The 16,300-nt window shown below is 59.4% G+C and overlaps 1 protein-coding gene across 1 annotated transcript; it reads right to left on the bottom strand.

Annotated features, from left to right (window-relative positions):
• Nucleotides 1-1,720: 1,720 nt before the first annotated feature.
• OSBPL7 (oxysterol binding protein like 7) lies at nucleotides 1,721-16,271 on the bottom strand. The gene is made up of 23 exons (XM_080826110.1): nucleotides 16,241-16,271; nucleotides 14,765-14,916; nucleotides 14,511-14,636; nucleotides 14,272-14,325; nucleotides 13,528-13,641; nucleotides 13,091-13,189; nucleotides 12,863-12,980; nucleotides 12,135-12,238; nucleotides 11,698-11,790; nucleotides 11,481-11,613; nucleotides 11,301-11,395; nucleotides 11,017-11,112; nucleotides 10,220-10,357; nucleotides 9,563-9,656; nucleotides 8,617-8,864; nucleotides 8,335-8,472; nucleotides 5,200-5,263; nucleotides 5,005-5,083; nucleotides 3,698-3,842; nucleotides 3,443-3,587; nucleotides 3,224-3,350; nucleotides 2,905-3,027; nucleotides 1,721-2,752 (listed from the first exon to the last, which is right to left on the bottom strand). Exons 2-23 carry the CDS (start codon nucleotides 14,837-14,839, stop codon nucleotides 2,644-2,646), a joined length of 2,517 nt encoding a protein of 838 aa, XP_080682236.1. The 5' UTR covers nucleotides 14,840-14,916; nucleotides 16,241-16,271; the 3' UTR covers nucleotides 1,721-2,643.
• Nucleotides 16,272-16,300: the final 29 nt, after the last annotated feature.

Genomic DNA, 16,300 nt, shown 5'->3' with positions numbered 1-16,300 from the left:
TGCTCCCCTGTGTCACCAGACAAGACTGAGAAACGCTCGAGAATGGGGTCCACCATTCCCTCCTCAGACCAGACCGGAGCACCCCCACACCTGTCTTCCCGAAGGCTGAAGGGTGGCCACTGTCCTCTGTACCCACAGCTGCTGTGGGCCCTGCACAGACTGTCCACAGAGCATAGCCGAGGGCCCGAGCTTCAGATGCCCCTCAGTCTGGCCCGAGCGCCCTGTCAGTGGGGACCTACCAAACTTGGGCCAGAGGGAGGGGGTTTCTAAGAAGACGACAGTCCTTGGCAGGGAAGGCCCTCCCAGGAGCAAAACCAATCTGACCGTCTTCCTGCCAGTGAGTTGGCACCCGGGGCCAGGGGAGGATGCTGGTCAGGCCACAGAGGGCCTGATTCCTGCGGGCAAAGAAGTTGAAAAATAACTTTGGAATTTGGTCTGTTGGAAACTCTAGTTCTTAAAATACGTGCAAGTGGAACGTGCGCCGGCCGGTCAGGTGCTGTGTTGCCCAGAGTGGAAAGGGTGGGGAGGAGGGCAGCGGACCGTGTATTCAAGAAACCTCAATGTGTGCCTGCCTTGGCTTTTTTTGGGAATGGGTTGAGGCTCTCTCTGGTACGTGGTGTCAGGATGAGTGTATTTGTTTCAACTTTCACACCCTCCAGAAATAAACTGGAAATGGGGGGAGGGGAGAAAAGGAGTAGGGTTGGAAGGGCTGCCATCGTTCAGGGGTCCCCCCTGTTCCTGCCACACTCTTCCACCTGGAGAAAGTACGACTTGCTCCGGGGAACATCCATCAAACCAGAGCAGGGCCTGGGGGCCTGTCGTTTTAGCGGGACAGGGTGAGGGGCTAAGGGACAGCTGATGAAATCAGGAGCTTGGGCCACTTCCCATACATGCTCCTCGGACATGAGAGAAGCCAAATGAACTGAAGGGGAAAGCATGTGACTGAGACCACACAGCTGTGGTAACAGCTGGGATTTGGACTCAGCTTTGGTTTGGGGGGTGGGTGGGGAGCAGAACTTGTTCTCTGGTCCTTTCTAACCCTGCGCCCCACTCCCACCTCTCCTTGGACACTCATCAGTCTGGGGTGGGAGGAGACCTGACCACGGATGCCGGGCGTGGGGATCAGCCCTCTACGCCAGAGGGGAACGGGGTCTGCACAGTTTTCAGCCTGGTTGAAGAGTGTAGGTTTTCCTTGAGGTACTCGGAAGCAATGGACGTTATTTGAAACAGCCTCCCTCCTCTTTTAACATATCACCCTAAAAGTCAGCATCAGAACAGAAGTGCCCCAGGGGGCCTCAAGGCGATAATCCAGGCAAGCATTGCTAAAGGCCCAGCCTAAACCAGGGGCAATCCAGAGAAGGAGCCAGAGCTGGGAAACCTGAGACAGAATGGACAGGATGTGAGGACTAAGCAAGAGAGAGGACACAGGATGTTTAGTCTAGGCAAGTGGGTAGCTGTGGGCCTTCACGGAGCTCGAGCATATGTGTATGTATATATGTATTATGTATGTATGTATTTAGTGGGGAGGGGAGGGGCAGAGGCAGGGGGAGAGGGAGAGAGAATCCCAAACAGGCACCATGCCCAGCGTGGAGATCGACGTGGGGCTCGATCTCACGACCCGGAGATCATGACCTAAGCTGAAATCAAGAGTCAGTCACTCAAACCACTGAGCCGCCCAGGCGCCCCGAGGTTATGCGTTTTCAAATGAATGGTCTCAGGCCAAACTTTGGGACAGTCTTTATTGGAGCTGGAATGTCACTGTGATTCACCTTTCTCAGAAGCAGCCCGTGCGGAAATGAGCAGCAGGAGGGGTGGACACCCAGCACAGGCTGTCCAGGCTGCTTGGGGGACCCTGCTCGCCTGCAAGCAGTACGCGGACACACGCACACATGCACACACTCCCACACAAACTCACACTCTCTCGGGGGTTCTGAGGCCAGGCGCCCTGCCTGCTCCGTGGGCTCCCTGCCCCTGGAGACAGGCCTCCTCCCCTCTGGGAGGGACCTGCTGAGCTGTGACGGAAGGAAACCGCTTGAAGACAAGGCCGAAGGAGCTAGAAGCCATAGGCATTTAGCAATTTGGGGGAAGGGGATCCAGGAGGACAGGAGAGATTGTCAAGGGCCAAGCAAAGGGAGCCCCACCGGGCCAGGGCATGGGGCAGAAGATGCTGGAGAGCAGCATGGGGGGGACAGGGGAGGAAGAAAACACCGTCTCTTCTCCTTCACTCAGTCCAACCGCACAGCTGGGGCCAGAGCCCTGGGCATAGGAAGCCTGGGGAGCGTCAAGGGGTCCCCTGTGTCCTAGGAAGGCACTAAACGGGGAACAGATCCTGGAGAGCCTGGAGTCTCCCCCAAGGACCCCAAGGGGGACAGAGGGGAAATGATGGAGCAAGAAGGGGTTCACATGCTGGTTGTCCAGGGCAACGAGACTGGGGAAGCACAGATCCTGCTTCCCAGCCCAAACAGGGGGTGGGCAATGGGCTGAGATGCAGCCCCTCTGGCCGGCAGAGGGGACGGAGCCAGAGCCAGAGCTGCCCCTTTGGTCTCCGGGGCAGTGAGCGGGGGGAACCTAGCCTGCCCCGTGTGTCCATGAGGGGCAGAGGCAGGAGGGAGCAATCCGACCTCCCGCCCCCGAGGGCCGGGGCTACCAGAGCACGGCCCCGTCCAAGTTCCCGTAGCCTGGCTCGGCCCGAAGCCTCCAGTATGTGTTGTTAGTCACCCACCACTCCTTCCCACTGCTGTCCGTCTGCCGCCTGCGGGAAGGAGAAGGGCGAACAGCCAGAATCAAGGCCGGGGTTCCCGGATGTTGCCTCCTACAGTAGGCCCCCGCTCAGAGCAAGAAGGTGCTAGGGAAGGCGGAGGGGGGCCTGGAGGGCAGAGACCTCCAGGGAGAGGGCAGAGCTACCTGAAGAAGCGAGCCTGGTGGACGATGTTGTTCTCCTCCATCACTCTGCGCCTGTCCCGCTGAAGCTGCTCGATCCTTCTCTTCTGGGCCTCAGCGGCCTGTATGTTCCCCTCCTCTAGGTACCTGAGCTTCCAGATGGCAGTCAGTGGAGCTGCCCCCTCCAGACCCAAGCCCTCTATGCCGTGCCCAGCTCTGCCCCCACAAGGGACCCATCTCCTTGAGGCAACTCTAAGAGGGAGGGCAGGCCCGCTCTGGTGGAAACCCACGTTGGGCAGTGAGGAGCCCAGCGGTTCTAGGGCAGGGCCCGGCAGACACTGACCTCTGGTCTGGCCGGAGCCGCGTGTCGGTGGAAGGCAGTGACCGCTTCAGCTCTGCCGTCAGCTCATTCAGCTCCAAGGCGAACTGAGTGAAGCCGAAGTTTCGCTCATGGTCTGGGGGCATCGAGTCTGGGGTGGGGGGAAGGCATGGGGCTGGGGCTGGCGGAGGGTGCCAGAGCTGCCCTCACCCCCGCCCAGCCCTCCCCGACCTTCCCACTTACTGGGTTTCCAGATGCACTGACCGCCGGGCAGGGTCCCCCGGTAGAGCCCCTCGTGCCACTTCCCAGAGAGTCGGTGGAGGACACGGCCGCTCCGGCTGAACACAGCACCCTGCACCTCGTGGACGTTGGAGCTCCAGTACTTGGCCTGGGGTGGGGGGCGGGGGGGGGACCAGCACTCAGGGGCGTGCCCCTCCCCTTGGTGGGGGGAGCAGAGCCGCTGGGGGCAGGCAGGCAGGGCCAGGGTGGCGCGCCCACCTTGCAGAAGGTGATCTTGCAGTGACAGGAGCTGTCCTGTGTGTTCCTGATGAGCACCTCCCCGTAGTGCTCGATCCAGCGCTGGCCACTCAGGATGTTGTGAATGCAGGACGTCACCTTGTTCCACTCGAAGTGGTCCCCAAACCTGAGAGAGACAGAGCGGGGGAGGGCAGCTGATCAGCCTGGGGGGTGCAAGTGCCCCCTCAGCCAGGGAGCGGGGCACAGGGGGTCTGTGGAGGGAGTGCAGGGTCCTGGTTCAGCCTCGGCAGTGAGGGATTGATGGATTTATCAAGCAGAGCAGCCTTCACAGAAAATTTTGAGCCAACATGTCTCCAGCTCATTTGATAAAGCGTCTGATGGCCGAAGTCTTGGGAATAAATACATAGACGGGGTCCCTCCCCTTGGGAGCCAGGGACCCGGGTAGCGATGTTCACATATAATCCCCGGGCCACTCCCCACGGCCACTGGGTACTGTTCACTACCCTTACTTTATAGAAGAGCAGACTCGAGGCTCTGGGGCATCAAGTCTCTTCGATGCTTGCATTAATTAATAAGTGGTAGAACCAAGACTCCCAGGCAGGACTTTGGACTCTGAAGGTCAGGGGCTTCCCGCCTGTGCACTGGCCTCTAGCTAACACCTGGGCCACACAGGCTAAGCCCCCTTCTTCTCTGGCCGTGGCCCCTAATTCTAAAATGTCATGAGGGACGTCTGGGTGGTTCAGTCAGTTGAGCGTCTGCCTTCAGCTCAGGTCACAATCCCAAGGGTCCTGGGATTGAGCCCCACATTGGGCTCCCTGCTCAGCAGGGAGCCTGCTTTTCTCTCTCCCTCTGCTGCTCCGCCTGCTTGTACTCTGTGTGTGTGTGTGTGTGTGTGTATGTGTGTGTGTCAGGTAAATAAAATCTTTTAAAAAATAAATAAAATAAAACAAGCTAATGAGGGTGTTTCAAATGTGGTTTGTGATCGGTCTTGAGGTCAGTTTAGGTTTCGGTTGGGGGTGGGGTGTCTGGGTGTATCCGTGCATTGGCTTGAAGTCTCAAATGTGTTTCTTACTGTGAGTCATGGTCAAAAAAGTGTGAAAGCCGCTGCATCAGATGACCTTGATGAGCCCTTCCAGCTCTACTATTCTAAGATTTTTCACTTTTCTTCATGCACAGCACTGTAAATGCAGGTGTAAAATGTAGACTCTGCCCCACCTCAAGCAGCTTCAGGCCAGACCTTTCTATCCTGTCCCTACCACCTTGCCACGCCAGCTGGGAGGAAGGCCTGTGGGCTGGGCCCGGGCTGCTGAGTACTTATGAACACTCACCTGGGCAGGCTGACGTTGACCGTCCCCACAGGCACAATCTCCAAGGATTTGCCCCAGAACTTGTTCTTCCACTTCATGTCTAGAGGTGGGTTGGGAGAGAGGGAGAAATGAGACCAGAGAGTTCTAGCGCCTCCCCCCCCACCGCCACACGCCCTTCACCCCCACATCCACCCCACCATGCCCCCCACTCCTCACCTTGCCAAAAGACGAAGTTCTCAGACTCTGCATGGCATGCCGAGATGGGGGGGTGGTGGGAGACCTTGGGGGGGCAAAGAAGGTCTTTGATACTGACCCTGAGGACTGTGGGGTCCACTGGTGACCCCATGGCTTCCTGAATTCCCTGACCCCCATTCCCAGTTCCCCTTCAACCCAGAAGACCAGTTAGTTCCAGGTCTCTTGTCTCTGTCATCTTTGGCCACCACCCAAATTCTGTCGTCCTCTCTTCTCCCATGGGGCTTCACCTTCCCCCTTCTCATTCAGCCCCAGAAGCCCTGTTTCAGCTGACAAAGTCCTCTAGCGGTGACGCTGGGGCCTCCTCCGGTGCCCTGCCTGGAAGCCAGCCCTCCCAAGGACCCTCATCCCCACATTGTCTTCTCCCTCAGCCTCCATACCACAGCTCTGGAAAAACCTGGCCTTGATCTCCTTGGAACAGCTCCATATCTGGAACTTGAACTTGGGTATCCCACAGCCCGCAGCCTGGTCTCTCTCCCCATTCCCTGTGGCCCATGGCCCCTGCCAAAATGCCCGGCTGCTCTGGTTCATAGTGGCCCGTCAGCCCCGGAGTCACCTCCTTCCCCCCTGCCTGAGCTCACTCCATCACCTGCACCCTGTCACCCAGCACCCTGGACAACCCGCCACCACCACCCGTCGCAACACCTAGCATCAGTCAGCCTCCTCCGTGCCCAGCCCTGGCTCCCTGCTCCTCAGACACGGCCACCGAGCCTCGGGACACACACAGCACTGGGAACAACACACTGGGAACTTGAGGACCGACACCCAAACCATCCCTTTCATACCACACGAACCCCCCACAATCAGAGGGAGAGCAGAGAGGGCAACTCCTTCCGCCAACTTACAGCTCCCACCCTGATCCCAGTCCCCTGAAACCCACTGCCAGCCCCTCCTACCGCTTCCTGCAGGCTCCTCCCTCCCCACCTCTCCTGCCCTGCAACCCTTCCCTCTCTGTTTCTCTTTCTCTCTGAGTAGAAATATCCTCTGTTCCTTCCACCTTGGAGCACCCGGGTGGCTCAGCCGACTAAGAGCATCCCACTCAGTTTCGGCTCAGGTCATGATCTCGGGGTCCTGAGATCGAGCCCCGCGGCCGGCTCTGCACTCAGTGCACTCTGCTTGTCCCTCTGCTCCTCCCCCCCGCCCTTTACTCTCTCTGTCTCTAAAATACATAAATAAAATCTTAAAAAAAAATAAAGAGTAAATCTTTCTTTTCTGGACACACACACCTTTGCCCAGACATGCACAAAACCAACACTAGGAGCACTGGTTCCCTCACAAGGGCGAGCCAGGGATCATGTTCTACCGTACTTTAGGACTGTGTGAACTTTTCACTATGTTTTCAAAAACACTTAAAGGTGGCTGCGTGGCTCAGTCGGTTAAGTGTCTGCTATCAGCTCAGGTCATGATCTTGAGGTCCTGGGATCGAGCCCCGAGTTGGGCTCCCTGCTCAGTGGGGAGCCTGCTTCTCCCTCCCTCTGCTCCTCCCCCTCCTAGTCCTCTCTCTTTCTCTTTCTCTGTCTCAAATAAATAAATAAAGTCGTTTAAAAAAAAAAAAACAAAAACAGTTAAAATCTGAACAAATAAAAAAACTGCTTCAACTCCATCCCTACCTCTGGCTGAAAACTTCTCTCCCTCTTCTTTCCCTCCAGGTAAAATTTTTTGGAAACAATCTGCATTTTTCTCTATTTTAATTTAATCTAATTTAATTTATTTGGAGAGAGAGAGATTAAACTCACACACAAGTGGGGTGGGGCAGAGGGAGGACAGAATCCCAAGCAGTCTCCCTGCCTAGCACAGAGCCCCACACAGGGCTCGATCTCATGACCCTGAGATCATGACCTGAGCTGAAATCAAGAGTCAGTCACTTAACTGACTGAGCCACCCAAGTGCCCCTAATTTTATTTTTTAAAGTAAGCTCTACTCCCAACATGGGACTTGAACTCACAACCCTGAGATCAAGAGTCACATGCTTTACTGACTGAGCCAGCCAGATGACCCATTTAATTTTATTTTAAGTAGCATTTTTCTCTGTTTTACTTCTTTTTACTACACACCCACTGTAATCCAGGCTCGGCCCTCAGCCTTCTTCTGAAACCTCCCTCACTTGGTTAAACCAACGACACTTTCTAGAAGTCCTGTGGACCATCTGCCCGCCCCTTCCCCTCAGAGCTCCTCTGCCTTCCCTGCCCATTCTCCTCTCCAGACCCTCCCCCGGAGCAGCCCGTGACGTCACCGGTCCTCTAAGCTGGCGATTCCTGGGTCTGTCAGCCCCACCCTGTGCTTGAGGAGCTCCGTGCCCCTGGAAGTCAAGCCCACATGGACAAGGAGTCTCCCTAATTCAGTTACCTTCCCCTCATCCTTTCCATCCTGCTCTCTGGCACGGCCACACACCTGCCGAATCTCCCAAACCAGAAATTCCAGGCCACCCCAACTTCTCTCGACCGTCAACCACCTCCCCTATCCCTTAGGCATAACAACATTCTGTTGATCACTGAGGCCTGTCAGGAGCAACACACACACACACAGCTGCTGAGTCCAATGTCCACGCAATCCGGCGGCCAAGGGCAGGTCTCAGCAGCTCTCACAGGGCTGACGACCGAAGTGGCCTTCTAACAGCCTTCTCGCACCCGTCCTCCCACCAATGTTCTTTACAGAGTGCAATTCCGAGCCTGTCACTCTACTGCCTAAAACCCTCCCATCGCCTTCAGGATGTGGAAACAACCACTTCACCTACAGGGCTCCTCAGGGTTTGGCCCTGGCTAGCCTTCCAGCTGTGTCTCTCACTCTTCCTAACCAGGCTCCTTCTGTCCCTTTATGCGGTCTGGAGCATCCCATTCTCCACGCCCCGCCCACCCCATACTCCTGGTGCCCGTCAATTCCTCCCTCGAGGCTTAGCCCGACATCAGCCCCCAGAGCCTGCCTTCCCAGGTGGGACCGACTAGCGGCCGATGAGCTTCCGGGGTCCCAGCTCTGGAACCTGGCACAGCCACTCCTCATTTCCAGTAGGTCCCCCGCACTCAGCAGGGGGCTCCCTGGAGAAGGCCGGTTGCCCCATGCTCTCCCCCAGGCCCCGGCCCTAAATGCCCACGAGGCCCACACCTGCTCACTGATGAAGCGGAAGCCCCGGTCGGGCCGCTCGCACTCATAGGTCTCCCCCAGGACGGGGTTGAAGGGCTTACAGCCTGCTCGGTGGTACGTGGACGAGTAGGCAGACACGGCGAAGGCCGCGATGTACACCTGCAAGGGGGAGGGCGGGGAGAGCCCGCTGGGTGGGGGGCGGAGGATCAGGGAGGGGGGTGCCACCCCACTGCAGGCGAGGACCCGGGGGCCGAGGTGGAAGGCTGGCAGCGAGGAGCAGCCGGGCGGGAACTGGTGGGGTACCATGCGCTCGCAGGGGTCGGCCGTGCGGCTGGCCCGGTCCAGGAGGCTGCTGTACTCGAGCTCCTCACACAGCCGCTGCAGGGTGTTGAGCGGCTCGTTGAGCTGCACGGGCATGGACACCTTGGACAGGTCCTTGCCAATGTTGTTCCGTAGTATGTTCCACAGGCTCACGTCGGTTCCTGGCCCGCTGGCTGCCGGCAGACAGCGGCGACGCGGGGGCCCCGCAGCTCTCCCTGGAACACACGCCCCTGGGGCCCACCCAGCCACGTCACTCCCCCTCTGGGCACGGGAGTGCCCCTCCAGACCCAGCTGGTGCACAGGCCGGCCCGAGGTGGTGCCCCCCCACAGAGGGGTTCCTAGATAGACTCGCTCCCAAGGCCCTCTCTGGACTCAGGACACCACAGGTGGTGAGCCAATTGCAAACACGCTCCTGGGGGATAAGGGGGGCAGTGGGGTGAGAATCACTCCGAGGGGGCGGTCCCCACCGCTGGAAACCCTGCATCCCAGAAGCCCTTCCTGAGCCCCCACCCTTATCTTCAGTTCCCCTCCATAAACACAGAAACTGATTTCAGGTTATATTCAACCCATTTTACAGATGAGGAAACAGGCTCCAAGAAGTAAAATGTCATGTCCAAAGCCACACTGCTAAAGAGTGGCAAGGCTGCAGCTTCTGCCTCTGTATCAGGCCCTATGCGAACCTTCTCAGAAGACTGCACTGGACGCTAGCCCCCAGGCCTGAGCCTGGCCCACCCCCGGAGCCACTCCGGGAACACTCTGTAGCTCACAGCTTAGCCTTCCTCATCTCCTGGGGTCACTTCTGGAGTCAGCATCCCAAGCTGTCAGTCCACCAGCCACCCTGAGACTGCCTCCCAGGGGCCTGGGCTGTGGACAAACACCATTTCTACCTCTCCCCAAGCCCCTCCGTGGCCACACACCCAGTGGGCACCTTTCTGATAGCGCTCAGCTCCCCTGAGGTCCAGCACCTCCTCGGACAGGCTGGTGGTGATTTCACTGGTGCACGACTCCTCCTCCTCTGAGCCCTGGGACAGGACAGATGAGAGGCTGGGCAGACTGGGCCTCCCTGGGCAGCTGGGCAGTACCCAGGGCCTGGCAAGACTCTGCCCAGCTAGTCTGTTGACAGGAAGGGGAAGACATGTATTCGGGTGGGGCGGTGGGGGGCACAGCGGTCTGAGCCCTAAGACCGGCCTCACGGAGTGTGCCCTGCCACTTTGGGAGGGGGATGCCTGGCCCTCTCACTGCTCAAGGACTTTGTGGCACACAAGGACAGGGCAGCACAGCATTGCTGAGATCCAGGCTCCGGGGCAGAAGTCAGGGGTCAGGGGAGTGCTGGGGCTGAGGGGCTCACAGGAAGATGGCGGGGTGAGGCTGAGGCAGCCATCTTGCTGGAGAACCGAGGGGATAAAGCCCATTGAACTGGAGGAACGGTTCCCAGCAGAGACTTCTGAGCAGGGACACGAACCCAGCGGGTCTGGACGTGTTGCCAGAGACAGCAGCCGAGGCGTTAGAAAGGATTTGGGAATCTACAAATTCTAGCCTCTCTGGACCCCATCCCAATTTCCCCAGGGTCCCCCCCCAACCTTACCTCATTCTCAGAAGAGCTGGCAGAGAGGAGAACCTCACAGGCATCAAAGAACTCTGTGTGGGAATCAGCGAGGGACAGGATGCTGCTCTGGGACAGCTGGGGGGTCAGCTCCCGCCCCTTCATGTACAGAGCTTCTTGCTGTGGGAAGGACAGATGTCAGGCTGGGCTCCCCGGGGAGGGAGAGAATACGGTGGAACAGGAAGGCATGATGGAAGGAACTGGGAGCAAGGAGACACAGGTTCCCTGCAGCCGCTCACCCTGCCTGGGCGCCGGCTCTGAGCCCGGCTCCAGGGCTTCCGTGAGTATTAACACAAGCCATCCCCACACTCCCCCCATGCGGCAGGTGCAATTAGGACACCCCCCCCCCCCTTTACAGATCAGGACACTGAAGGCTCAGGGTCACAAAGGAGGCGTGCAATGGAGCCAAATGGAAACCGTGGAGCCCAGCCCCAGAGTCTGTGCTCAGAACGCCTAAGTCCCAGCTCAGCCAACCCTCAAGCTGCAATTGTGGGAGCCTGGGCCCCCATCGGTCAGATTCTTTGAGTCTCTGTTTCCTCCACCATGAACTTGAGGGTAAGGACCATGGCCTCACAGGATCCCGAATTAAAGGTAAAATCACTCTGCACACACTGGCCGGACAGGAATGACCACGATGAGGCTGTTGCCAATGTTATAAGAAAGGGCTGGGAGTTAGGACTCCTGGGCCCTGTTTTGGTCTGAAGACCAAGGGTGCCTTCACTTCTGCCAAGGAGGAAGGTGCAGGAGAAAGGGTCCCCACAGCCCAGCCCAGCTCCTACCTCCTCAGGGTTGAGGGAGCTGAAGGAGTCTGCAGTGGTGTCCGAGGAGACGGAGAGCGAGTGGAGGCGCCTCGGGCCAGCGGAGGCCTCAGAGACCTGCAGGGAGAGGGTGAGGGGCCAGGGGCCAGGAGGACAGAGCCCTCCCCAGCCCACCACGCTGATCTCTGCCCAGACTGCCTCTGCCGACCACTCTCGCCCCGGATCCAGCTCGGCTCTCACTCCAGGCCTGCGGGCCTTGGCATCCAGCCCTCTCCTCCCATGACTCCCTGGTCCCCGAGCCTCACCCCTGTTCGTGACAGCTCTGAACCCTGGTGCAGGTCCCTCAGGTGGTCCCACTCGGCTGTGAGGGCGGCCAGGACACTGCTGAGGGAGTTGTGCACTGTGGGGATAGGGGGCAGGCATCAGATTCCTCTTCCTCTCCCTCCACCTGCCTGGTCCCTGCTGCCCCACCCCCATGCACTCACCCTTCTGGGCCAGGGCCCAGAAAGTCCGCTGCAGGTGGGCATAGTCGGGAGGCGGCAGCCCGCGGGGGCCTGAGGGGTCCCGGGACTCCAGGTAGCGAGACAGGTTGGGAACAGAGCCATGGAGACGACCAACCTGTAGGTGAAGGGCAGGGGTCAAAGGGGACAGCCTCTTTTGGGGCCTCCCACCGGGCAGCTTGGGGTCCACGCCTTGCCTCACCCGCCCGATCGTGTCATCCTTGGCAAAGCTCTGTGTACACCACATGCGGCTGGTCCGCTTCCCCTTCCTGGGTCTCTCGGTCGTCCCAGAGGCCTGGCACATGGAAGATGGCGGGGGGGGGGGGAGTGTCACTCGGGGTGGGGAGAAGGGCAGCAACCACAAAAGCCAAGGAAAGAGGCAGCCGGGCCCGGGGCGGGGTGCCCAGAAACATCTGACATTGTAGAGGAAGAAGAAAGACTCCCTAGCGATGTGCAGGCACAGCAGGAAGGGTTCAGCCCCAAGGGGCAGAGAGAGACCCCGGAGACAGCCTGGACATGGGAGGAGAGCCAGCCAGGCACACACGTGGGTCTCCAGGGAAGTGTAACGTGTAAAGGGGCCTGGGGCTCTATCCCAGGGAAGCGGTGGGAGTCCCCTGGGCTTCTCCCCCCTGCCCTCACCTGGTGTGTGGGAATAACAGGGGCTGAGGGGATCCGGTGCAGGGACTCCAGGCTCTGGAGGAGTCTGTGTAGTTCCTGGAGCTTCCCCTGACACTCTGAGAGCTCTGCGGGAAGAAGGAATGAGGAAGTCCCTCTCCCAACACTGACCAGGTACCCCAAAGTCTGTCCCTCAGCTCCCCATCCTCCTCCAAACACTTCGGCCCGCAGCCATAGACCCCGGACCCTTGGCTCAGGAGCCCAGAGCAGCTGCCACGTCTCAGCCTGGGGCCAGGCCTCACGTTGGATTCCTGAAAGGGCTGGCACCCCAACCCCCACAGCCTCCATGACACACCTTAACTCTGCTGCTTCCGCACAGACTGACCCTTTCTGTCCCCACTTGCTGGTGCTTCCCTCTCCCAGGCCAGCATCACAGGCGCCCCCTCCAGGAAGCCGGCTCTAGGGCCCGCCCCATCCCTCCCTGGACTGGCATTCTGTATCTTCTCATTGGGGAGTCTGGGCCCTGAGTCCTATCGATATACCCGGGGCACCAGCCCTGTCCTCCTCTCTAGGACTGGTGTTCCCTAGGGCAGGCCCAAGTAGACCCGGTCAGTTGGAGGCCAAGCCTGTCTCCTCCAGCAGCCCAGGTTCCCAGAGTCAGGGGACAGTCTTGCTTCTTGTGACTGCTGATGCCATCTAGACCCAATAGCACGGGCCCTGCCCACAGAGGCGCGGTGCTGTGGGCCCCTCACCATGAGAGCAGCGGTCTAGCCCATCACTGTCCCTCAGCCAGGAAGACACCTTCTCCCGAGGTCCAACCCCAGGTAGAGCCGAGGCGCTGCCAGCTGCTGGAAGCTGGGCACCAGGAACCTGTGGGGTGAGTCAAGGGTGAGGTGGGACAGTTCCCGCCTCCCTTGGTCTCATGGTTCCCTGAAGCCACCATCCCTCTGTCACCTGCCCCTGCACAGGACCCTTCTTACCTTCCGGTGAGTGGTGCCGGGCAGCGAGCCTCGGGGCATGGCCAGGCGGTGGGCACGAAGCTGCGCCACCCAGCTCTGGAACAGGTCCTGGGATTTGATCTGCAGAGGGGGTGGAGACAGGGACAGAAACATGAGAGGAAGGACTGCTTCACCGGGGCAGGAAGTCAGGGCTCTGATCCCCAAGCAAGCGGTCTCCGCCTGTGGTCCCCAGCTTGGGCAAAGGCTTCCTGCAAGGAGGCAGGGCACAGCTTCCCCCTTGGTTGTTTACCCAACAACCAAGAAGGAAGGCGGTTTGCCATTGGCCATTGCATAGACGGTTACTCCCTTGCTGTCAACCTCAGGGACAGACCCTCCGCCCCCACTCCTCTCTCCAGTAGTGCCCTTGTGTCTCTGCTAGGCTGGGGCCCAAGCCACGACTTGGCTCCCAGGAGTGTCACCTTGAGGTGGTAAATGTTGTCTTCAGTGTCAAGGTCAATGCGCTGGGCCTTTTTGTTGATGGACATGACAGACAGTCGGACGTCAATGGAGCCATGAAGCTTCCCCTTGGTGATCTGGAGTGGAGGGTTGGCAGGGGGGAAATGGGACTGTTTTTTAGGCCCCTGGGGACCACAGAGCCACCATCTTCCTGAGGCTCAAGGGCCAGGCAGTGGGTTCACCCTCGTCCCCAAGTCACAGCATCGGCAGGGACTTGTCAGTCATCCTCCCGTGCACACAACACCCCACTGTGTCAAGTCCCGTTCTGAACTTCAGGGAGTAAGGAAGCAGGGAAAACCGCTCTCAGGAACCTGCAAGGCCCAGAAGCAAACACCCTCTCGGAGGGAGAACCTGAGCACGCGGGCCTTCGGTTCCTGTACCCAGCACAGGAACGGGATGAGGGCACAGGTGAGAAAGCTCCCACTTCCTGGACGCTCATTTTTGTGCCAGGCAGTGTTTCGAGGGCCTTCACCAAGAGGACAACCCGACAAACAGAGGGTCATACTCTCTCCATCTCAGAGATGAGGGAGTTGGGGCCCAGGGAAGGAGCTTGCCCAAGACCTCACACCCAGAAATGGTGTAACTGGGATCAGACCCTGCTCTGGTGGATTCCAGAAGTCCCCTGCCTATTCGGAGCATTCTGGGGCCACACTTATCCCCCGACCCACCTCCCCCCCCGCCTGCCGCCGGCAGAGGCCCTGACTCACGTCTTGCCTCGTGGTTCCGTAATGAAGGATCCCATCCTCGAGCACAAAGTATCTCTGTGATGTGGCCCAGAAGGAACGAGAATCCAGGAGGCCGAGAGAAAAGGGTTTGGGGAGAGAGCAACCACACACGTGGACTTTTCTTCTCCGCACACACACACACACAACCTCCCCCACCTCCACCACCTCACCCCACCCCCGGCCCCTGCATCTGGCCCCTCCCTTCACCCTGCGCACCCCACCTTGTGCCAGCCCTTCAGAGGCCACTTCCTTTTCTTGAGCAGGTGGCCTTCCTTCCTCTCCGGCATGACACCCTCTGCTCCCAGCCTGCTCCGAGGCTCCTCGACCACCTCCCACAGCTCGGAGGCCTGCAGCCCAGGACAGAGAGGAAGGACAGTGGCTGGGAAGGTGACCAAATCTGCCCCCCACTTTTGGGCCAAGCTCTATCTGCACCCACCCCCCACAACCGCCACTGCCTGCTTCCCCACCCGCAGACCTGCTGGGCACTGCTCGGCTTTGCAGACTGAATGCTCTCGGCCAACGAGTTAGGGACCCTCTCTTGGAAGTCCATGGAGAAGGGAGCGGCTGCTCCCTGCCGAGAAGGTGGAGCCGGGTGGAAGAAGGATGTCACCTTGTCCTGAGCGGACCCTTGAAGCAAGAGAGAGACCCCATGAGCACAGGCCCTGCTATCACCTTCCCTGCCTCCACCCCCTCCCGCAATGTCTGAGATAAGAGCTCACGGATGTCTGCTCACCGGCCAGGCCTCTCAGAGTCTGTCCCTTCCCCACCCTGGGCCGGTTTCCCTGCCCACACCCTATGGCTGCGGCCACTGCTCAGAGAGGTGAACGGGCTGAACTAGCAGGCAGCCCGCAGGCCAGTGCCAAGAGAAAACCACAAGAGTCCGCCCAGCCCCACCTTGGGCCCACACTCTAGGGTTCTAGGAAATACTCAGTGCTTTCTCTGGAGGATTCCCTGGGGGTGATCAGAGATGAGGCAGGGGAGTGAAAAAAGAGGCTCTAAAAAAGGACAAAGGAACTCAGAGACTGGACTTCCTCCAGGACCCCTGGACATCGCTCCACCCCGATGCCGCCGTCGGTTAGAGACCCCCTCTGCCGTGATCGCTCTGCAGAATGCTCCTAACCCTTTCATCCCAACTCCCTACCAATCAGTCTCCAGGTCCTCCATCTTCTGCATGGGGAAACTGAGGCCTAAGAACGCCCCCCCATCCCCATTGTTCCCTGCACCTTCACCCTGGGATGCCTGCCTGAGACCCTCAGTACCCCCCACAAAGCCTCCCTCTATCCTCCCAGTCATTGGGGCTCCTGAGAAGTACCACCCACCCAGAGAGAGCAGGGGACTGGGCCCATGGAGGCACCGTGTGCAGGAGAAGAGGTGGCCGAGAATATGCCAAGGTCCACACAGGTCCCGCAGCAGTGCCCACAGGCGCCCTTGGCACCAGCCCTGGCCGTCCTGGCTCCACGGGGAGATCAATAATGCATGAGGCTGTGTGTGTGTGAGACAGGGAGGGGACTGGAGGGGCGAGGCTGGGCAAACAGCTCAGATCTTCCAATGGAGCCAGCAAGCACCTGAGGAGCTGAGACCAGGAAGGGGCAGGGACGCGGTGCTGTTGTGGTGGCCGGGAGGTCGGGACGGAGGGGTCCAGAGTGCAAGATGCTGACCCAGGGGTGGGGGGGTAAAACTCCTGCTTCTGGCCATTGAAAGTTCCCAAACTATTCCAGTGTTTGGGTACCTCTGTGCCCTTTTCCTGACCCCGGAGGATCCTGGCCCCTCACTGCAGGCAGGCGGAGGGGGAGGCTCTGCCTGGAGAGGGTGCGGGGTCGAGGTGAGCCAGGTCGGTGCCCCATTTCTACTTCCATTCCCACCCCTGTCTCCGGAGGGGCAGACCCGCCAGCTTCAGGTGGGAGGAAGCCTGCCCGGGGGATGTCAGTTGATGCCAGTGCGGCCCCCTTACCCCAGGGTCCATGGACGCCAGTGCTCCTTGGCCCGCGCACCGCTCTGCCTCTGAGTCACC

The sequence above is a fragment of the Martes martes genome, assembly GCF_963455335.1.
Source record: "Martes martes genome assembly, chromosome: 16".
Classification (NCBI taxonomy): Eukaryota; Metazoa; Chordata; class Mammalia; order Carnivora; family Mustelidae; genus Martes; species Martes martes.
The sequence above is the reverse complement of the archived record's forward strand: the minus strand, read 5'-3'. Positions and strand labels throughout refer to the sequence as shown.